The 16,639-nt window shown below is 40.6% G+C and overlaps 1 protein-coding gene across 4 annotated transcripts; it reads right to left on the bottom strand.

Annotated features, from left to right (window-relative positions):
• Positions 1-311: 311 nt before the first annotated feature.
• On the bottom strand, positions 312-14,795 carry memo1 (mediator of cell motility 1). Of its 4 annotated transcripts, none has more exons than XM_061789618.1 (10): positions 14,310-14,447; positions 12,876-12,938; positions 12,514-12,595; positions 12,359-12,427; positions 10,835-10,947; positions 10,494-10,605; positions 9,059-9,201; positions 8,887-8,963; positions 8,616-8,720; positions 312-3,584 (listed from the first exon to the last, which is right to left on the bottom strand). In XM_061789618.1, the coding sequence occupies exons 2-10, from the start codon at positions 12,898-12,900 to the stop codon at positions 3,453-3,455; spliced, it is 858 nt and encodes a 285-aa protein (XP_061645602.1). In that variant the 5' UTR covers positions 12,901-12,938; positions 14,310-14,447; the 3' UTR covers positions 312-3,452. The 4 variants fall into 4 exon arrangements, 3 of the variants coding, with proteins under 3 accessions (XP_061645602.1, XP_061645601.1, XP_061645603.1); XR_009790739.1 differs by lacking the exon at positions 12,876-12,938 and adding an exon at positions 4,862-4,988 and having other exon boundaries at positions 3,446-3,584; positions 14,310-14,793; XM_061789617.1 differs by lacking the exon at positions 12,876-12,938 and having other exon boundaries at positions 14,310-14,792.
• Between the last annotated feature and the right edge of the window lie 1,844 nt (positions 14,796-16,639).

The following is a 16,639-nucleotide window of genomic DNA, read 5'->3' as shown; positions in this document are numbered from 1 at the left end:
GTTCAGGCTTTGTCTCTCTACAGGAATTAGGTGAGGTGGGGGGGAAAAAAGCAACCACCCCGCATCCCACCCAGCTGGAGAAAGTAGATGAGAAAACAGTTGATGCCTTTTGAGACCAACAGATTTTGGGGGACTCCACACACACAGAGCCCAGAGGTGGCTTTTGTGGGCATGAGGTAAGGGAGGGCAGGGGTAGGGCCATACACATGGCGAAAGAAAGTGTACAACTTTCTAAATAAGACTATTTGTGAGAATATACTTTAAATGTGTTTGTGCAATATTGATAAAAAAAGGCACAATAACACAGTGTGTCATGCTTTACGGGTTTGAAATCAACACCAGGCCAAGAGACTGGTGATGAAATTCTTGGTTTGTGCCCACACATTTCAAAACCTTTATTTGCTCTAAACTCTCTCATGGTGTTGAGGACAACAAACATGAAGAGGACTGCATCACTTACAGTGCTTGACATAAATGAGTACACAACACATTTTCTGGAGAAATGGATACAAAGATACATTTTCAAAGGGGGTTACAGTACTCATTTATGTTAAGCATTTGAGTGGAAACATCCAGTGGAGAAGCCCCTGTCAAAAGTAATAATACTCAAACGGTGGGATGATGGAAACTATGCGCTGCCTGAAATAGTGGTGGAAAAAAGTGTTAGCCCCCCTCCTGATTTCTTGGTTTTTTGGCATGTTTGTCACACTTAAATGTTTCCCATCATCAAACAAATTTAAATATTAGTAGTAGTGAACTTTGCCAGGAGTGGCCGGCTGACCAAAATTACCCCAAGAGCGCAGCGACGACTCATCCAAGAGGTTACAAAAGAGCCCACATCAACATCCAAAGAACTGCAGGCCTCACCTCAGTTAAGGTCAGTGTTCATGACCACCGTAAGAAAGACACTGGGCAAAAATGGCCTGCATGGCAGAGTTCCAAGACGAAAACCACTGCCACTAAAGAGACAAAAGTTTAACATTTTGGAAGGCAAAAGACACACGTCCCATTACATCTGGCGTAAAAGTAACACCGCGGTACAGAAAAAGAACATCATACCAACATTAAATATGGTGATGGTAGTGTGATGGTCTGGGGCTCTTTTGGTACTTCAGGACCTGTACAGCTTTCTGTGATAAATAGAACCATGAATTCTGCAGTATACCAAAAAATCCTGAGGGAGAATGTCCGGCCATCTATTTGTGACCTCAAGCTGAAACAAACTTGGGTTCTGCAGCAGGACAATGATTCAAAACACACCAGCAAGTCCACCTCTGAATGACTGAACAAAAACAAAATGAAGACTTTGGAGTGGCCTAGTCAAAGTCTTGACCTGAATCCTATTGTGATGCTGTGGCATGACCTTATAAAGGCGGTTCATGCTCAAAAACCCTCCAATGTGGCTGAATTACAACATCTCTGCAAAAATGCGTGGACCAAAATTCCTCCACAGCACTGTAAGGGACTCATTGCAAGTTGTTGCAAACAATTGATTGCAGTTGTTGCTGCTAAGGGTGGCCCCTTATTATTATTATAGTTATTCCGTTTAGGGGGTCAATCACTTTTTCATACAGGGCCTCGTAGGTTTGGATTTTTTTCTCCCTTAATAAAAACCTTTGTTTAAAAACTGCATTTTGTGTTTACTTGTCTTGTCTTTGACTATTTAAATGTGGTTGATGATGGGAAACATTTAAGTGTGACCAACATGCAAAAATAAATAAATAAATAAATAAATCACGAATGGGACAAACACTTTCACACCACTGTATATTGCCATTAGTCCATAATTCATAATTCAACTGCTGGCATTCAGTTTTTGTATGTACTTAACACCCTCATTATGATGTACATTTCATTTAGCAGTTATAAAGGTCAAAACTGCTAAATTCCAACTACAGCAAAGCATTACGGCTTTGTGCAGATTAAAAAATAATAATAATAAATTTAAAAAAATCGATACTATTCTGTGGTCAAATGTAATCATTCATGATTCCAGATTTGGAACTTCGTGTCAAAACAAAATAAATGCTGGTGACATGCTACAGGTTCCTACAGTAAATCTGTGTGTTGGTGGAGGGGGGGGGCGGTGAGCGGTGTGGTGGTGGGGGTACATTTTTCACAGCAGGAAAGGTCTGGCAATTTGCAGTTTCGGTTACTTTGGGGTAATGCACGCTCGTCGGAATTCGTATCGATAAAAGGACAAGTTACAACATATTATTGGAACTTCTTAGCTTTTTTGTGCCACTAGTTTACTAGGGTAAATTATGTTGATGACTATAAAGCATCTGTGACAACACTGCTTGTGTCCAAATCCACACTGTACTCAGTAAATAACCACACCAACTAAAACTAGCTAAGGGATAAATAAGATTTTAAAAATGTGATTAAAATATGTTTAAGTATTGTGAGCTATAACTGGTTTTGGTTTTGTAAAGCAGGGGGTTAGTGAACGCAACTGAATGCAGCCCTTTTGTTAGAAATTCCAACACACAGTCGAGTAGTTATTATCCATGAAACTGGTATCATAGTTACATGTTGCTTGAAGCAGCAATTAAAAACACTTGTTTAGCTTTAGTCCTGCAACATGTAAATATTTTTGATTTCCATGATGATCTGCAGATTTATTTTCATTCCTTTTCTGAGGAAGATTACATGAGCACAAACCACCAAGTTATATAGCTTGCTTATCACAACTCAAAATCCATGATGAGGTCATAAAAGGGACATGGAGCGACTATGGCCCTTGCAAGAGCCCAAATAATATCCCTACATTAACTCCAAGCCATAATGTTAAACCCTAACAGCTCGTCCAAAGTTTTTCCACCGACCTCATCTCAAAAATTCACTTTAAACTGAAATATTCCACCTGAAGCTCTGAGACTGACAGCAAACTTGGAGGAGAGTGGAAAAAGACATGAGAGGTGGGAGGGTGAAAAAGAGTAGGGGACTATTGGCTTGACGTGGCTAGGTCCTTCTTGCAAAAAGAAGGCGATGGTTGGGTGGCGGGGGGGCGCTAAGGTAGGGGGGAGCGTGTAATAGTTGAGGCAGACATTTTTGGGGGATTCCCACCAGGTCCTGTGGGTCCTGCAGGATGGGAGGGAATTTCACTATTATTTAATGTCACAGGACTGGGAAAGAGCGGGAGCGAACGTCACCGGGAGTGGAAACCATGACGGGAGTTGAAAACATGCTCCCATCCATTCCCGATCACTTTCAAGATATTAATAAAAACAGAATACAGAACAGGATTGAAATAAAAAGGGGGCAAAAAAGGATGTGAGTGGGATTCTGTAAAATTTCGACATAGGATTGGGACTAAACTCTCTGGGAGTGGAAGGGAGCGGGAGTCAAAATCCACTCTTATGTCAGCCTCTAGTGTATAGGTCAGATTATGGTGCTAGATAATCAATGGCAGGGCTGCGATGCTGCAGTGACCCCTGCGATCGTCGACCTCAATGAACGATGAGCGCTCCCGCAGCGTAACTAACGGAGCTGTCCTGCCAGTTTCTGCACTCACTCGACTGAGCGTAGTTCAGAAAACTGAAGTTCATGTCAATACCGCTCTTCCTCAGCTCAGCTACAGCCTGAAAGACAAAACACACAACACTGACTAATCATTCATACAACATTGATACGCGAAAATGCACAAAAACAGTGTCGCTTCATGGCATGTTTTCTTGGATGTTAATTGACAGTTTGTGAAACCCTCTTAATAATCTGACTTCACAAAGTAGTAACCATAATACATTTCAATTAGCGTATCATAGCCATCCATCCATTTTTTATACCACTTGTCAGACTGGACAATCACATGGCGCATATATACAAACAACCATTGACAATCACACCTACTGACAATTCAACCAACAATTAAAGAGACAGAAAAACATGCAGGTTTTTGGAATGTGGGAGGAAGTGGGAATATCCGGGGAAAACCAATGCAAGCAAAGAGAGGACATGCAAACTCCCCACAGGAATGCCAGAGCGGAGATTCGAACACCAAACCTGAGAACTGTGAGGCAGATGTGCTGAGCACCAGGCAATGATGCTGCCCTAGGCGTAATTTACGTGGGGACACGGGGGACTTTTTCAGAGGGCAAGTTTGGTCTCCTACAGTTTTTTACCACCCAAAAACAAGGGAACATCACAATAAACAGTGACTTAATCACGAGAACCACGCGGAAAACCCACGCCAATTACAGCAGCGTATTGGTCAACTGTAAATGACACTTGGCTGGCCCACGTCGCTTAGATGCTTTAACCACTAGGGTTGGGCATAGAGAATTGATTGGAACCGGGTTTAACATTCCGATTCTTCCGGAATCGTTCCAATTTAAAAATTTCGGTTCCCAGTTTTGATGACTACAGTCCGCCCACTACGAAGAAGCGGCGAAAACTAACGAAGAAGAACGCGCACAAAGACGTGCTTGTGCCCAACGGCGGCGGCGAACAAAAATGTGTCTTAACGTTGTTAAAATGACTGACCAGTCGCCTCAGTGCAACACTTGGATTAAGAGTATATTGTGCAAAGGAGGCTTTCACGATGTGTAGCATCTGACGCGCTCCGAGCCTCAGCCTACACCCAGCGGAGCTTCAGTGAAGTCAACTCTCAGTCAACTGGGTGAGTGAAACAATAAAATACGTCTATGCCAACATTGACACAGCTAACAAGGTAAACGGTGGGTTGCACTTTTGCACTGACGGTTTTTAGCATTTATTTTAGTCTTCAAACCAACGTAAGACCCGATGACAGAAAAAAAAGCTTAACATTGAGCTAAAGCTTCACCGTAGCAACTTTACATCACAATGAATTAGGACAAATTTCACATAAACGTTGTCTCACAGTATCGTAAACACTAACCTTGTGCCTCATCGGTGGGTAAGGAAAGGAATCAACATTTTATAGCATTTGGTTCCATCCACTGAAAAATCACCGGTGCCGTGTGAAGTTACTTTTCGTGCCAAAATGCTGGGTTCCAGTGCGTACCCTTCAAAATAAAAGGCTACAAGCTTAAAACAGGAAGTAAAGTTAAAACTTGCACATATAAACCATTTGACATGATAAAACAGTCCCAAATAACAATTTTAACAATGCTATATTTAACTTTTAGCTGAAACATTAATTAATGAATATTAAGTCAATTGGGTAAATTCAACACACACGCCTTTTAGTTCATAGGTTTGATATTAATACTAGTTATAAAGAACCCCAAGTCAAATTTTCATTTTAGTCTATGCTGCGGGCTGCTAAGAAAACGGATGTTCATAATTTGGACACCCTTTATTTAAACCATGCAAGCTTTTTTGACCCAGCCCCCTAAAAGAATCGGAATCGAGAATCATTTGGAACCGGAATCGAAATAAGGAACTGGAATTGGGACCGGAATCTCTCAAATTCAAACGATGCCCAACCCTATTAACCACTCATGCCAGATTCCCAATTTTCCCCGTCGGCCAAGAGCAGTGCACTGTGCAAAGAGTCTCGAGGAAGCAAAATACTTGCTGCGTCCTCCTAAGACACGCAAGTTTTCAAATCCCTGTGGGAAAATCTATGACATGTTCGTGAGACAGCGGCTACCACCTCGTAACGTTCCCCACAGTCCGGAGTCCACAGTTACTGAGAAACGGGTGGAGGAGGAGTAAAGAGCCAAGGAGTACAGGCAGTGACAGAGGACAGGGACAGCCATGGAGAGGGTGAGAGAGAGTCTACAAGGGGAAGCTGAAGAAATTTCACGTTATAGTTCTAAGCAGTGAGTTCATGAACAGGCACTTATGTCTGTGAAATATATGGCTATAACGTCTTTGTATTTAAAAGCCTCTAGGCCAGTGCTTCTCAAACGTTTTACCCCAATGACACGGGAAAGAAACTTGGCCCTCTAAGTCCAACCATTATGAACAACATTAAAATACAGTAGCGTAAATGAGGAACAGGTTTTATTCCTAAAAAGTATATTTAATATTGTAAATCATTGTAACATTATGCACTGTTGAAACATTAACACTGTCCTTAAATGTAGAAAATTAAAAAAAAATTACTTAGTAATTCAATTAATATGTAGTGCACATGCAAGTTAAATAAAAATGTTACCTAAATAAAAGTTTGAAAACAAACATTTCTAAATGGCAAAATGAAAATGTATTGTACTGGATTTAAAGAAAAAAAAATTTGAAGCCACTGCAACATCATGCATAGTTTGAACATTTAATTCAGTGATTCTTTCACATACCACTAGAGCAGAGGTGTCAAACTAAAGGCCCGTGGGCCACATCCGGCCCACCACACCACTTTATGTAGCCCAGCAAAGCAATTAAAGTGTGTCGACTTCATGTTTCTTGCTAAATGGGTATGTTCTTTTCATGCAATTTTTATTCACTTTTAACAAATATTACAAGATTTTTTTTTACCAAATCCCTTTGTAACATCAATTGAACAATTGTTGTACACTTAATATTTGTGTGCCACAATTTTCTGACTTCAAATTTAATTAGTTGATAACAATATATGTAACAATCAATTGCCAGAGCATACCACTGCTTGAGGCTGTTGTTTATTACATAGTTGTTCTCCACAGGTGACCCTCAAGTACACCCGATTGATCCATTTAAAATTGGAGAGAAAAAAGCGTTGGGGTGGTGGGGTTTTTTGGGGCAAAGTTACGTCACTGTGTTCTAGCAGATCATATTTAGGAATTAATTCATGTAGGTTACTGAATTGTATATTACTAAAGTTATTATATCATAACCCAATGTAAGGTTTATGCTACAGCTGCCTTAAACTGACAGCTACAGGAATTACCAAGGCAACGTGATGGATGTATGTCATGTTCTCCCCATGCTTGTGTGAGTTTTCTACAGGCACTCCGGCTTCCTACCACATTCCAAAAAAATGCTTTTTTGTTAATTGAAACTCTAAACTGTCCATAGATGTGAATGTGAGTGGGAATGGTTGTTTGTCAATATGTGCCCTGCGATTGACTGGCAACCAATGCAGGGTGTAGCCCACCTGTCGCTCAAACTCAGCTGGGATAAGCTCCAGTTACCCGATATCCTAATGAGGACAAGCGGTACAGAACACACATTGATGGATTGTAATCACCATTTTTTTTTTGTTCTGTAATTAATACACCTGTATACAGTTCTTAAACAGAAATATTTTTAATGCTTGAATTGTTGTTAGCCATTAATTTTCAAATGTATTGTTTTTCAAAAAACTTTTACAGTGAGTTTATAGTAAATAGTAAACTTTAAACTTAAATACCTGGAGTAGTTAGTTAGTTATTCACTTGCATTCCTGAACTGAAAAATATTTATATTGAATGATTTGATTTGATTAATTTCAGACTTCTCAGGGGCCAGTGAAATGGTTCAAGTTTGGGTATTAAAAGTAGAATTCATTTTGAAATTCACTACTGTTCGAAAGGGTAAAACGTTAAATGCTCACTAAAAATGAAAGAGTCAGCATTATATCACTTCATGATGTGGATGGTCTCAGAATTTACAGTAATGGTAGTATTACATTTAATAAACACTGTCGACCGTATTGACCTACATAATGCCTGGATCAGACTACAAGACAAATTTGGTCTTTCATGAGTGACTACTCAGACTACTGCCATAACTCTTGCCGTATCTCAGTCAGACAGTGGCAACACTCCACGACATGTATTCCGATACCATCTTATACGATCAGTGGGATGTATCTTATCAAATCAAACACTGTCGGAGATGCGGAAACAGAAAACGTGTCACCGGTCAACGCGACCAGATACACTCGTTACCATGGCAATGACAACAACAAAAGAAAGTGAGGGAAAACGTGGTGGTCGTCACCAGTGCTCAGGAGAGAACGTTCATTCAAGGATTGCTTGAGGAGTGCTTTTAATACGATACAGCTCGCAAGCAGCTAACAAAATGTTACGTAGCCTAGCAAGCTAGTCCTAGCACGGTTGTATGCAAACATGCCGGCGTTCTGTGGAGTCATGCTGTAAAGCTTCGGTAAACATTGTTTTGTGTGTGTGAATAAAGGTTGACAACGGCATGCAATTATGTTTTTTATTTTGCGTTTTTGTTTTTCCTTTTTCATGCAAGTATGTTGACAACAGCAAGCACCGGGTGGAGGCGGCGCGATGCAATCCTATTGGTCGACGTCAAGGTGCGCTGTTGGAGAGTTGTCGTTGATATGTCACACTACATGCAAGATATCTCCCCCAAAAAATGTAATCAAACACGCTATACCTTTTATTTTGGTATCGTAGGGCCAAATCGTTGGTCGTGAATTATGTCACACTACAAGAGGTTTTGCTGTTCCCGACAAAATATGTCGGGCCCGATCAGGGAAATCGCCCACAATAGCTAATCTGGCCAATATCTTGTAATAATATCTTGTAGTATGATCTAGGCATAACCCAACCCTTTCAGTATGCGATGCTGTGCAGCCCACACCACTCCAAAGGAGCATATAGCACAGTTTAAGACATAAGTACATCCTGCAAGTATATAGGTAAGTCCTGTAAGTAAGTCCTGTGTGGGTCACTTTAGAGTAGACTGTGCCATTAAACTGAATGAAAGAAACAAATACATTTTTCATAATATAAATATTGCTGTACTATACTCACATTTAGTAGCACTCCAATCGGATGACGCCCACAGATGGTATTGCGGTACTTTTTCAAGTAGTTGGTAAAAGACATTGGATCCAACTGTTCTATAATGCCCATTCCCTTTAGAAACACAAATTGGTAAAACATGATCTTGGATTATGCTGGATGATATTCATCAAAAGGTAAACATGATCAATATTGTACTGAATGTTTATGAGGTGTTCTGTTATGGAAAACAATTATTTGAACAACTTTATAACACACTTGAAAAGCTGACAGTATTTACCATTTTATCAAGATGCTCAATTGACCTGTAGATTTCCCCTTGCGATTCATCGTAGTATGTGTATCGGAACCGCTGACCTTCAAACAAACAAATAAAGTTAACCTTTTTAAAAAGCACAATAGCTAACATGCCAGCATGTGTGCGATTTTCACTAATGTTCATCAGAACTGACCCCAGTGGCAGAAGTCTGATGAGATGATGAAAAGGTTGGAAGGGTCTACCAGGTACTTGCTGAGCAGCTTCCCGTACTCTTGTTCCTTGGACTCGCTCAGTGCGCCCACAAGCACCGGGACGATGCTAAATTCATCTTTGTGGCTGACAAAAATTGGAATCAGTCAGTGAAATCACTCAAGATACAGTGATGCAAGGATATTATTGCACCAATGTTAGTTACGTTTACAGCAGGTAAAGTGTGCTGATATAATAGTGTTTATATTAACTGACAATTACACTACTTTCAACAGACCCCTAAAGCGTGGTTGAAAACAGACCAGAACTGCGGTCATGGGTAAATTCTTATTTTCTGTTTTGCGTATGAATTTTAAACTTTTATGTAAACCGTGACCTATTTTTATGTAATATTTCAATTCAAACTTTTGTGTAATATTTCAATTCAAACTCTTGTGCTTTTTTTTTTTTACTGATGTATTGATTAATGTGCATTCCCCTAATCAAATAAATAAAATATACAAACAGAATACATCAAAAACCCACATGAACAGATTCACAAAATGCAAGTAAACAACTACTCAAGTGACAACACCAGGCAGCAACAAGACAGATGATGATTAACAAAAAATACCAATATTAAATGTTATACGGTACACTATTTGATTGGCCTAGCCCTAGACTGACTTACAATAATTGGTTTAAATTAAGGTAACGTTGGCTGTCAGCAACTGCATTATTTATTGGTCTATGCACCATTTTATACCATTTATGCTTTTGCTATATTTTAGTTTTTTTTTGTACTGTGTAAACAACATTATTTATGCTGTTCGCCTGGACACATATGTATACATTAAAGATTGGTGCATGTCGATGACGTCAGGCAGGCTCGCAGTGACAATGTATATCAGGTCTGTCTATTTACACTGTAGTTATACTGAGGAAGTGGAGTCTGCACTCTGCAGCGGCTCAGTAGTTTGCCATTTGCTCCTCCTGCCGTCTCGCACAGGCGTACGTACGTACGTACACACACGCGCGCGCAAAAACCCTCCGTCCACCCTTAAAGGCCTTTCTCTAACTTGTCGGCAGACAGGCAGTCATTGGTTGTGTACTGGCGTTTAAGGCACAATTGGAGCGTATGTTTTTTTTAATTAATACTATTATTTTAATATCAGTACTATAAAACTGGTACTGTGCAACTTTTTATGTAAAAATACCTCGGTTCGATACTGGTATTGGTACAACACTATTGGCAGCAATTCGATTCATATCAGATTTCCCCTTGGAAGAGGCCTGATTGTGATGAGGAGACCCCACTTTTTTCCCCTTATGCTGTCACAACACATGAAAATTATGCCACTTGGGAGCAAAACAAATCATCAGAATTGTGTCCATTAAACCATGTAGTAAAAATCCATCTTTAATGAAACATGCATTACCTTTCCATGGCTTTAGCAGTATAAGGCAAGTGCATTTCAATACTGTGCTCGTCTTCGTCTGTCTGCATGCTCATCCTCTCAAACAACCCTGTTTTCCAGAGGTCACTATAAACTGGAAATCAAAAGTTAATTTTAATTAGTGCACGTTATAGCGGCTAACTCGGCTTCTTTTTTCTTTTTTTCTGGGGGGGGATGCTTGATAATGAAAATGCTGTCAAAATGCTAAGATGGACATTTGAACAAAAGTCGTTTTCATCTTTTCTAACCACACTGGAGGAACAAGTAACAAAATCCTTTTCTAAAAAAAAAATAAATTTAAAAAAAACAGTAAGAATAAATACCCTTCTGGTCGATTCTCAGGTCATACAAAGGTGTTCTATAGACATCTGCTGATGATAGGGCACAGCGGGAAAGGGGCACATGGTGAGAGGGTCCCAGGATGAACACCCTACGACTGAAGGGTAACAGACATGTCACTCACAGTGGTGCTGGGAGGAAAACATGTAGTGCGGAAATTCTAAATAGCAACCCGTAAATAGCAATGAGACAAGATTTGCGAAAAATTACTAAGTCTGTCAAAATGCATAGTCTGGTTGGAATGGCCAACTTCAATCAGGGTACAATGCACCAAGACTTGTGAAAATTGGATGATGGGTTCCAGAGAAGGAGTTTTTTTGTGCTGGAAAAAAATGCCTTTTTGATTAATGTTTTTGTGTGATATCGGCTATTTAAGATGTAGTTATTAAAAAAAAAAGCCTTCAAATTAGATTAAAACAGTATAACTTCATTATTTCTTAACATATCTCTTCGTCTGCTACCCGGGGAATCCCTTCTTCGACTGGCTGAGAAGTTTCAGTTAAAAGTAGCCACCAATAAGCTTGTATGGGCCGAAATTCTGTGGCGTTCTCCAAGATGACGCTTCAAAATTACTATGACGTTTAAAACGGGGTCACTTGCCCTAAACACTCAACTTAAATAGTGCAATTGGAAGTTAATAATCAATTGTTTCTTCATAAATGTATTCGTTATTGAGGATTTTAGGTCTATGAAGGGCTCATTCCATGTTTTAAAGAAAATTACACAAAGATGGCAGCCAATTGTCATGCTGCTACTCTAAAGTTCCATGTCCATTAGAGGGTATAATTCAAAGGGCGAAGTCATACGGTTGCAAAAATATTAAACACTTTCATGCACGACTTCACACAAATTGTCAGCATACTCAACGAGTGTCTGCATACCTCTCAAGTCCGAAGTTAAGTGAGCATCAAATAGGGTGTTTTATTGTATTTACATTTTAATATTGCTACAGTGGTTAACTTGTATGACTGTTAGGAATGTTAACGTTTTACTTTAAAAATGCCTGCACAGGGGGTCCTTGGTTTATGTCGGTACGGCCATACAAGGTTATGAACTGCATGCAATGAACTTGTTTGCAAAGCGGTGTAGGAATATGTTGTCACGTGGCAAAAAAGTATGCTCAGGTGCCACCTTACTTCCTTTTTTTCATTTGACTGAGTAATTTTTATAGCCAGTGTGTTTTTTTTTCCAAACAAAAAAATAATGTAAGCATGACTTCACTACTGGTGGGTGATGACAGCTTCACCTTGCAACTCATAATTTGTATTACTTCCTATGGGACCTTTTTGGGGGAAAACGACAAAATGAGGTCAATCATCCATCCAAAACGCTCAAGTAAAGGGAGAACATGCAAATTCTGCGCAGGAAGACAAGAGCTGAGATTCGAACTCTGGACTTCAGAACTGTGAGGCAGACACACCCACTGTGCTACTAAGGTCAACCAGCATCCCTGACCTCCATTTGACCGAAGAGGGTGCACTGTACTTTCAAACAAGTATGAGACTTACGTAACAGAAGGGTCAACCTGCTTGTAGGCATGCGCGGCACAAGCACCACAGTAGGTATACCCTGCATGCCTGCAGCAAAAAAAAACATGAAACACACAAATGAGATGGCTTAGAGGCCCAAATGACATTTCTCTTCAATGTTATAAAGTGATTACGGAGCTATGATGGCTCTGGCGGGTTTGATTGCAGACTGTGCTTGGGACAGCCAGCCCTCTAATTGTGCATTCAGCTGGGCTCCTGAAAGGAGAGAAGTAAAAGAACAAGCAACAAGAGATGGTATATTTATTTAATTTCACTTCCGCTAACAATACTGTGAAATTGCTACTATATTGTATACATCCATCCAACCATCCATTCCCATACAGATGTTAATCTCGAGGAAGTTGGACCTTTGTAATGAGGCATTCATGTCAAAACTCAGGAAGTTTCTGCTATGTTTTACCTCCCGTATCAATGTTGGCTAATGTTATGTAAATGCCAATCAAATGCAAGATGACTTAAATACTATATATTATACCTTCATAATCTATCCATCCATCCATTTTCTATATCGCTTGTCCATATTAGGGTTGTGGGTGAGCTGGAGCATATTGCAGCAGACGAGACAAAATTGGTCACCAGTCAATCACAGGACACATATAGACAACCATTCACATTTTCAACATGCATGTTTTTGGAATGTGGGAGGAAGCCGGAGTACCTGAGGGGGAAAAACGTACGCAAGAAAATATGCAAAACATGTTAACGCCATACAAAAAGGCCGGCGCTGAAACTCAAAGTCAGTACCTCAGAATTGTGATGCAGACATACTCACCACTATTACACCGTGCTGCACGGTCACAAGCTTATGAGAATTCATGGACTACTTTAAAATCGCTTTATTATGCTCTTTTGATTGACTGTGTCAGAGGAATATTAATTGAAAATGTTTGTTACTGTGGCGCCGGCACAGTGGACGACTGGTTAGCAGATCTGCCTCACAGTTCTGGGGACAGGGGTTCCAATCCGGGCCGCGCCTGTGTGGAGTTTGCATGTTCTTCCCGTGCCTGGGTGGGTTATCTCCGGGCACTCCGGTTTCCTCCCGCATCTCAAAAACATGCATGGTATGTTGATTGAAGACTCTAAAATTGCCCGTAGGTGTGAATGTGAGTGCGAATGGTTGTTTGTTTCTATGTGCCCTGCGATTGGCTGGCGACCGGTTTAGGGTGTACCGCGCCTCCCGCCCGAAGATAGCTGGGATAGGCTCCAGCAGCCCGCGACCCCAGTGAGGATAAGCGGTAAAGAAAATGGATGGATGGATGGATGGATGGATGTTACTGTGGCTATAGTTTACAGAGGTGTAGAACTGTACTGCAAGAGACTGAGAGGCGTTTCTAATACTTAACCCCTCTCATGTAGTCAAATTAATAAACCAAATTAGAAAAACCTGTGTGTACACGGCTGCTTGGTGTTGTTGCTCAGCACGGACCGTTTAACGCCATAACTAAAGCATTCCAGTCTCACATACAGCCATACAAGGACACAACACTGGCATCTTCAAAGAGTTGCTACCATGTTTCCGGAATGTTTTATCTAGCTGCTAGGCTAAGCAAGATATGCAACACTGGCCATTTGTTTTGATTTGACTGTTACAAAATGCTGAACTGTTTATACGTTTCTTGTTAAACACGAACGCGAGTAAACAGCAGAAACCGCAGAATGACAAGCGGCGAGCAAAACAAGCGATTTTGCTAACTGTTAGCGCTCTTATCTCCATCAGCTGAATTGCAAACCAAACGTTAGCTCGCGTTTCAAAGGCTCTTTAATAGCTTTTCGGGTTACTGTCACTGGATATTAAAGACGAAACAAAACGAAATGTTAACCGAGCCAAAATCATACGCTACAGGGGGGGGGAAACATAGATAGCTAACACACGGTGTGCTAACACGGCCGGTGCTGTGTTGACTATTACCCGAAGCAGAGTACCAGCTCCCGGCGTGACTTGCTTCTCTGCACACCACTCGGTTGGACATCTTGGTTCCAAAGCCGCCTATTTTGGTGTAGTTGAATCTTGTCAGTCGGTTAAAATCAGACTGTGAGACAGTGTCAGTAAACACAACTGGGGATTGGCGGCTGTGGCTAACTTGTTGGTAGAGAAGAGACAAAGAAAGAACAGTTGGGACTGGAGCAGCAGGCTCAAGTGTTCCGTCAGCTGTTGGTTGTTCGCCGGTTTGTCGCAAGGGAGAACCAACGTTCAGTCAGCGGCTCAAACTACTAAGTACAAAAACTGCAACACACCAAACGGAATTAGGAAGCAGAACACTAGACTTTCAGATAGTTGTCACGGGCTACAATTTACAAATGAGGAAACTATTGGTTGGTTTGATTGACTAGCAAGTCGGCCAAGGGATTTCGCCGAAGTGGTCCTACTGGTGACTTTCAACAACTTTGATTGGTTGAGGCACATTAAAGAAAATTAAAGAACTCGTGGGGGGTCAAATGGGCGGAGGCTCGACCGTGACGTATGAATGCTTAGAACAAGTTCAAGTCCCTGTAAAATGAAAATAAAATGTCATAAATTTCACACACCGCAGAGAAGAGTGTTGAGCCTGCCTGTCAAATTGAAATAAAAAGTATATAGCATAAAAAAAGTGGCTCTCAAATCATGAAAAATAGAGACCTCCTCCCAGCATCCGAATGCTGTGGGTGTGTCCGCTGATTACACTGAAAATACGCCCCACTCATTTTTCAGCTGTCAATCAAATATGTTTTCACGGTATGCGCTCAAATGTCTGTAGTGTGAGCCATCGGCTGAATAACGCGTGTGCCGCGCTGTCTTTTAATAACAAGTTCCCTTTGCCTCAAGCATCTCTGTTATGTGGACCCACACACCGACACAACACCAAGCAAGGCAGTGACATATTGCTAGCTCGCTGGCTAAGTAGCGGGCCTTGCCCCGTGCTCGTGGGTCTACACAACAGAGATACTATAGCCCACAAAACACATACAGTGACACTTCAAGAAAGATGCATTTTTCCAGGTTGTAGGCTCGCTAGCGAGCTAGCTGCTAGCGGGGAATTTCCAAAAAGTCCAAAAGTCCCCGTGAAAAGGAATAGGACCCTGTGTCAAGTTGAACGTATTTGCACAAATGATGCAACAAAAGATTTGTCGTGGCTGGACTGATTGCATTTTTTTTTTGTTAATTCCATATTATCACAGCGACGTAATTCCCCTCAAACCACCAAAAATGCCTAATTGACAATGAGTGGGGCGTCGTGTCAAAAAGTTCAACATCACTCCCATTCAACATTCAAAATGTTTAGCTCGTTCAATTAACCTTAAGAACAATTTTTAACATTCCCAAAAAATCCCAAATACCAAAATTCCACATTTTTCCACATTAAAATACCCACAAGAAGTATAACTTTAAGACATAGTCTACATTTTTGCCTTCTCCAACAGTTCTCACTTGATTTATACCGTTCCAACTTCTACATGCTCAGCTCATTGAAGCATCCCGTGAACTTTTCTCATTCCCAAAATTCCCCAAATATTCAAAATAAAAGCCTTAATTTAAAATTTGTACATATTGACCTCCAGTTTCCACATTGCTCAACCGATTCGAACCATTCCAACTTTAACGTGTTCAGCTCATTCCTCTGCAAAAAAATTATCTAAATTTCAAAATGAAATCCAGAAATTACATTTTTGGGGGGGATTTAGCTCCAATTTTAAAGATTTTTGACCGATTTAAACTGTTCCAACTTTAAACTGATCAGCTCATTCTTCTGCATTTCCTTTTCAACATTTCCAAATAAAAGCACAAAATTACATATTTGAGGGGATTTACTGCTAATTTCCACTTTTTTTTTGGTCCGATTCAAACTGTTCCAACTTTAAACTGCTCAGCTCAAATAAAAGGCTTTGCAACTTTCAAGACTTAGCACATTTCCACTGGAATTTTCTAGTTATAATAATACTTCTTATTATTATTATCCCTAAGTATTATTAAAAATATTATTATTATGGGTCACTGATGGTGTAGTGGTACACTCGCCTGACTTTGGTGCGGGCAGCGTGGGTTCAGTTCCCACTCAGTAACGGTGTGAATGTGAATGCGAATGGGAATGGTTGTCTGTGTCTATATGTGCTCTGCGACTGACTGGTGACCAGTTCAGGGTGTAGTTGACCTTTCACCCAAAGTCAGGTGGGATAGGCTCCAGTGCCCCGCGACCTTAAGCAGGATAAGCGGTGTTGAAAATAGATGGATGGATATTGTTATTATGATATGGTTGTTTGTCT

Source organism: Phyllopteryx taeniolatus, chromosome 11 (genome assembly GCF_024500385.1).
Source record: "Phyllopteryx taeniolatus isolate TA_2022b chromosome 11, UOR_Ptae_1.2, whole genome shotgun sequence".
NCBI lineage: Eukaryota > Metazoa > Chordata > Actinopteri > Syngnathiformes > Syngnathidae > Phyllopteryx > Phyllopteryx taeniolatus.
The sequence above is the reverse complement of the archived record's forward strand: the minus strand, read 5'-3'. Positions and strand labels throughout refer to the sequence as shown.

Excerpts from the sequence above, each read along its gene's own strand:
- memo1 (XM_061789617.1), bottom strand. The coding sequence starts at position 14,370 with ATGTCCAACCGAGTGGTGTGCAGAGAAGCAAGTCACGCCGGGAGCTGG. Across the intron at positions 12,596-14,309 it reads GAGCTGGTACTCTGCTTCGG|GAGCCCAGCTGAATGCACAA; the intron begins GTAATAGTCAAC and ends CTCTCCTTTCAG. Across the intron at positions 9,202-10,493 it reads ACTGCTAAAGCCATGGAAAG|CCACAAAGATGAATTTAGCA; the intron begins GTAATGCATGTT and ends AATTTTTGTCAG.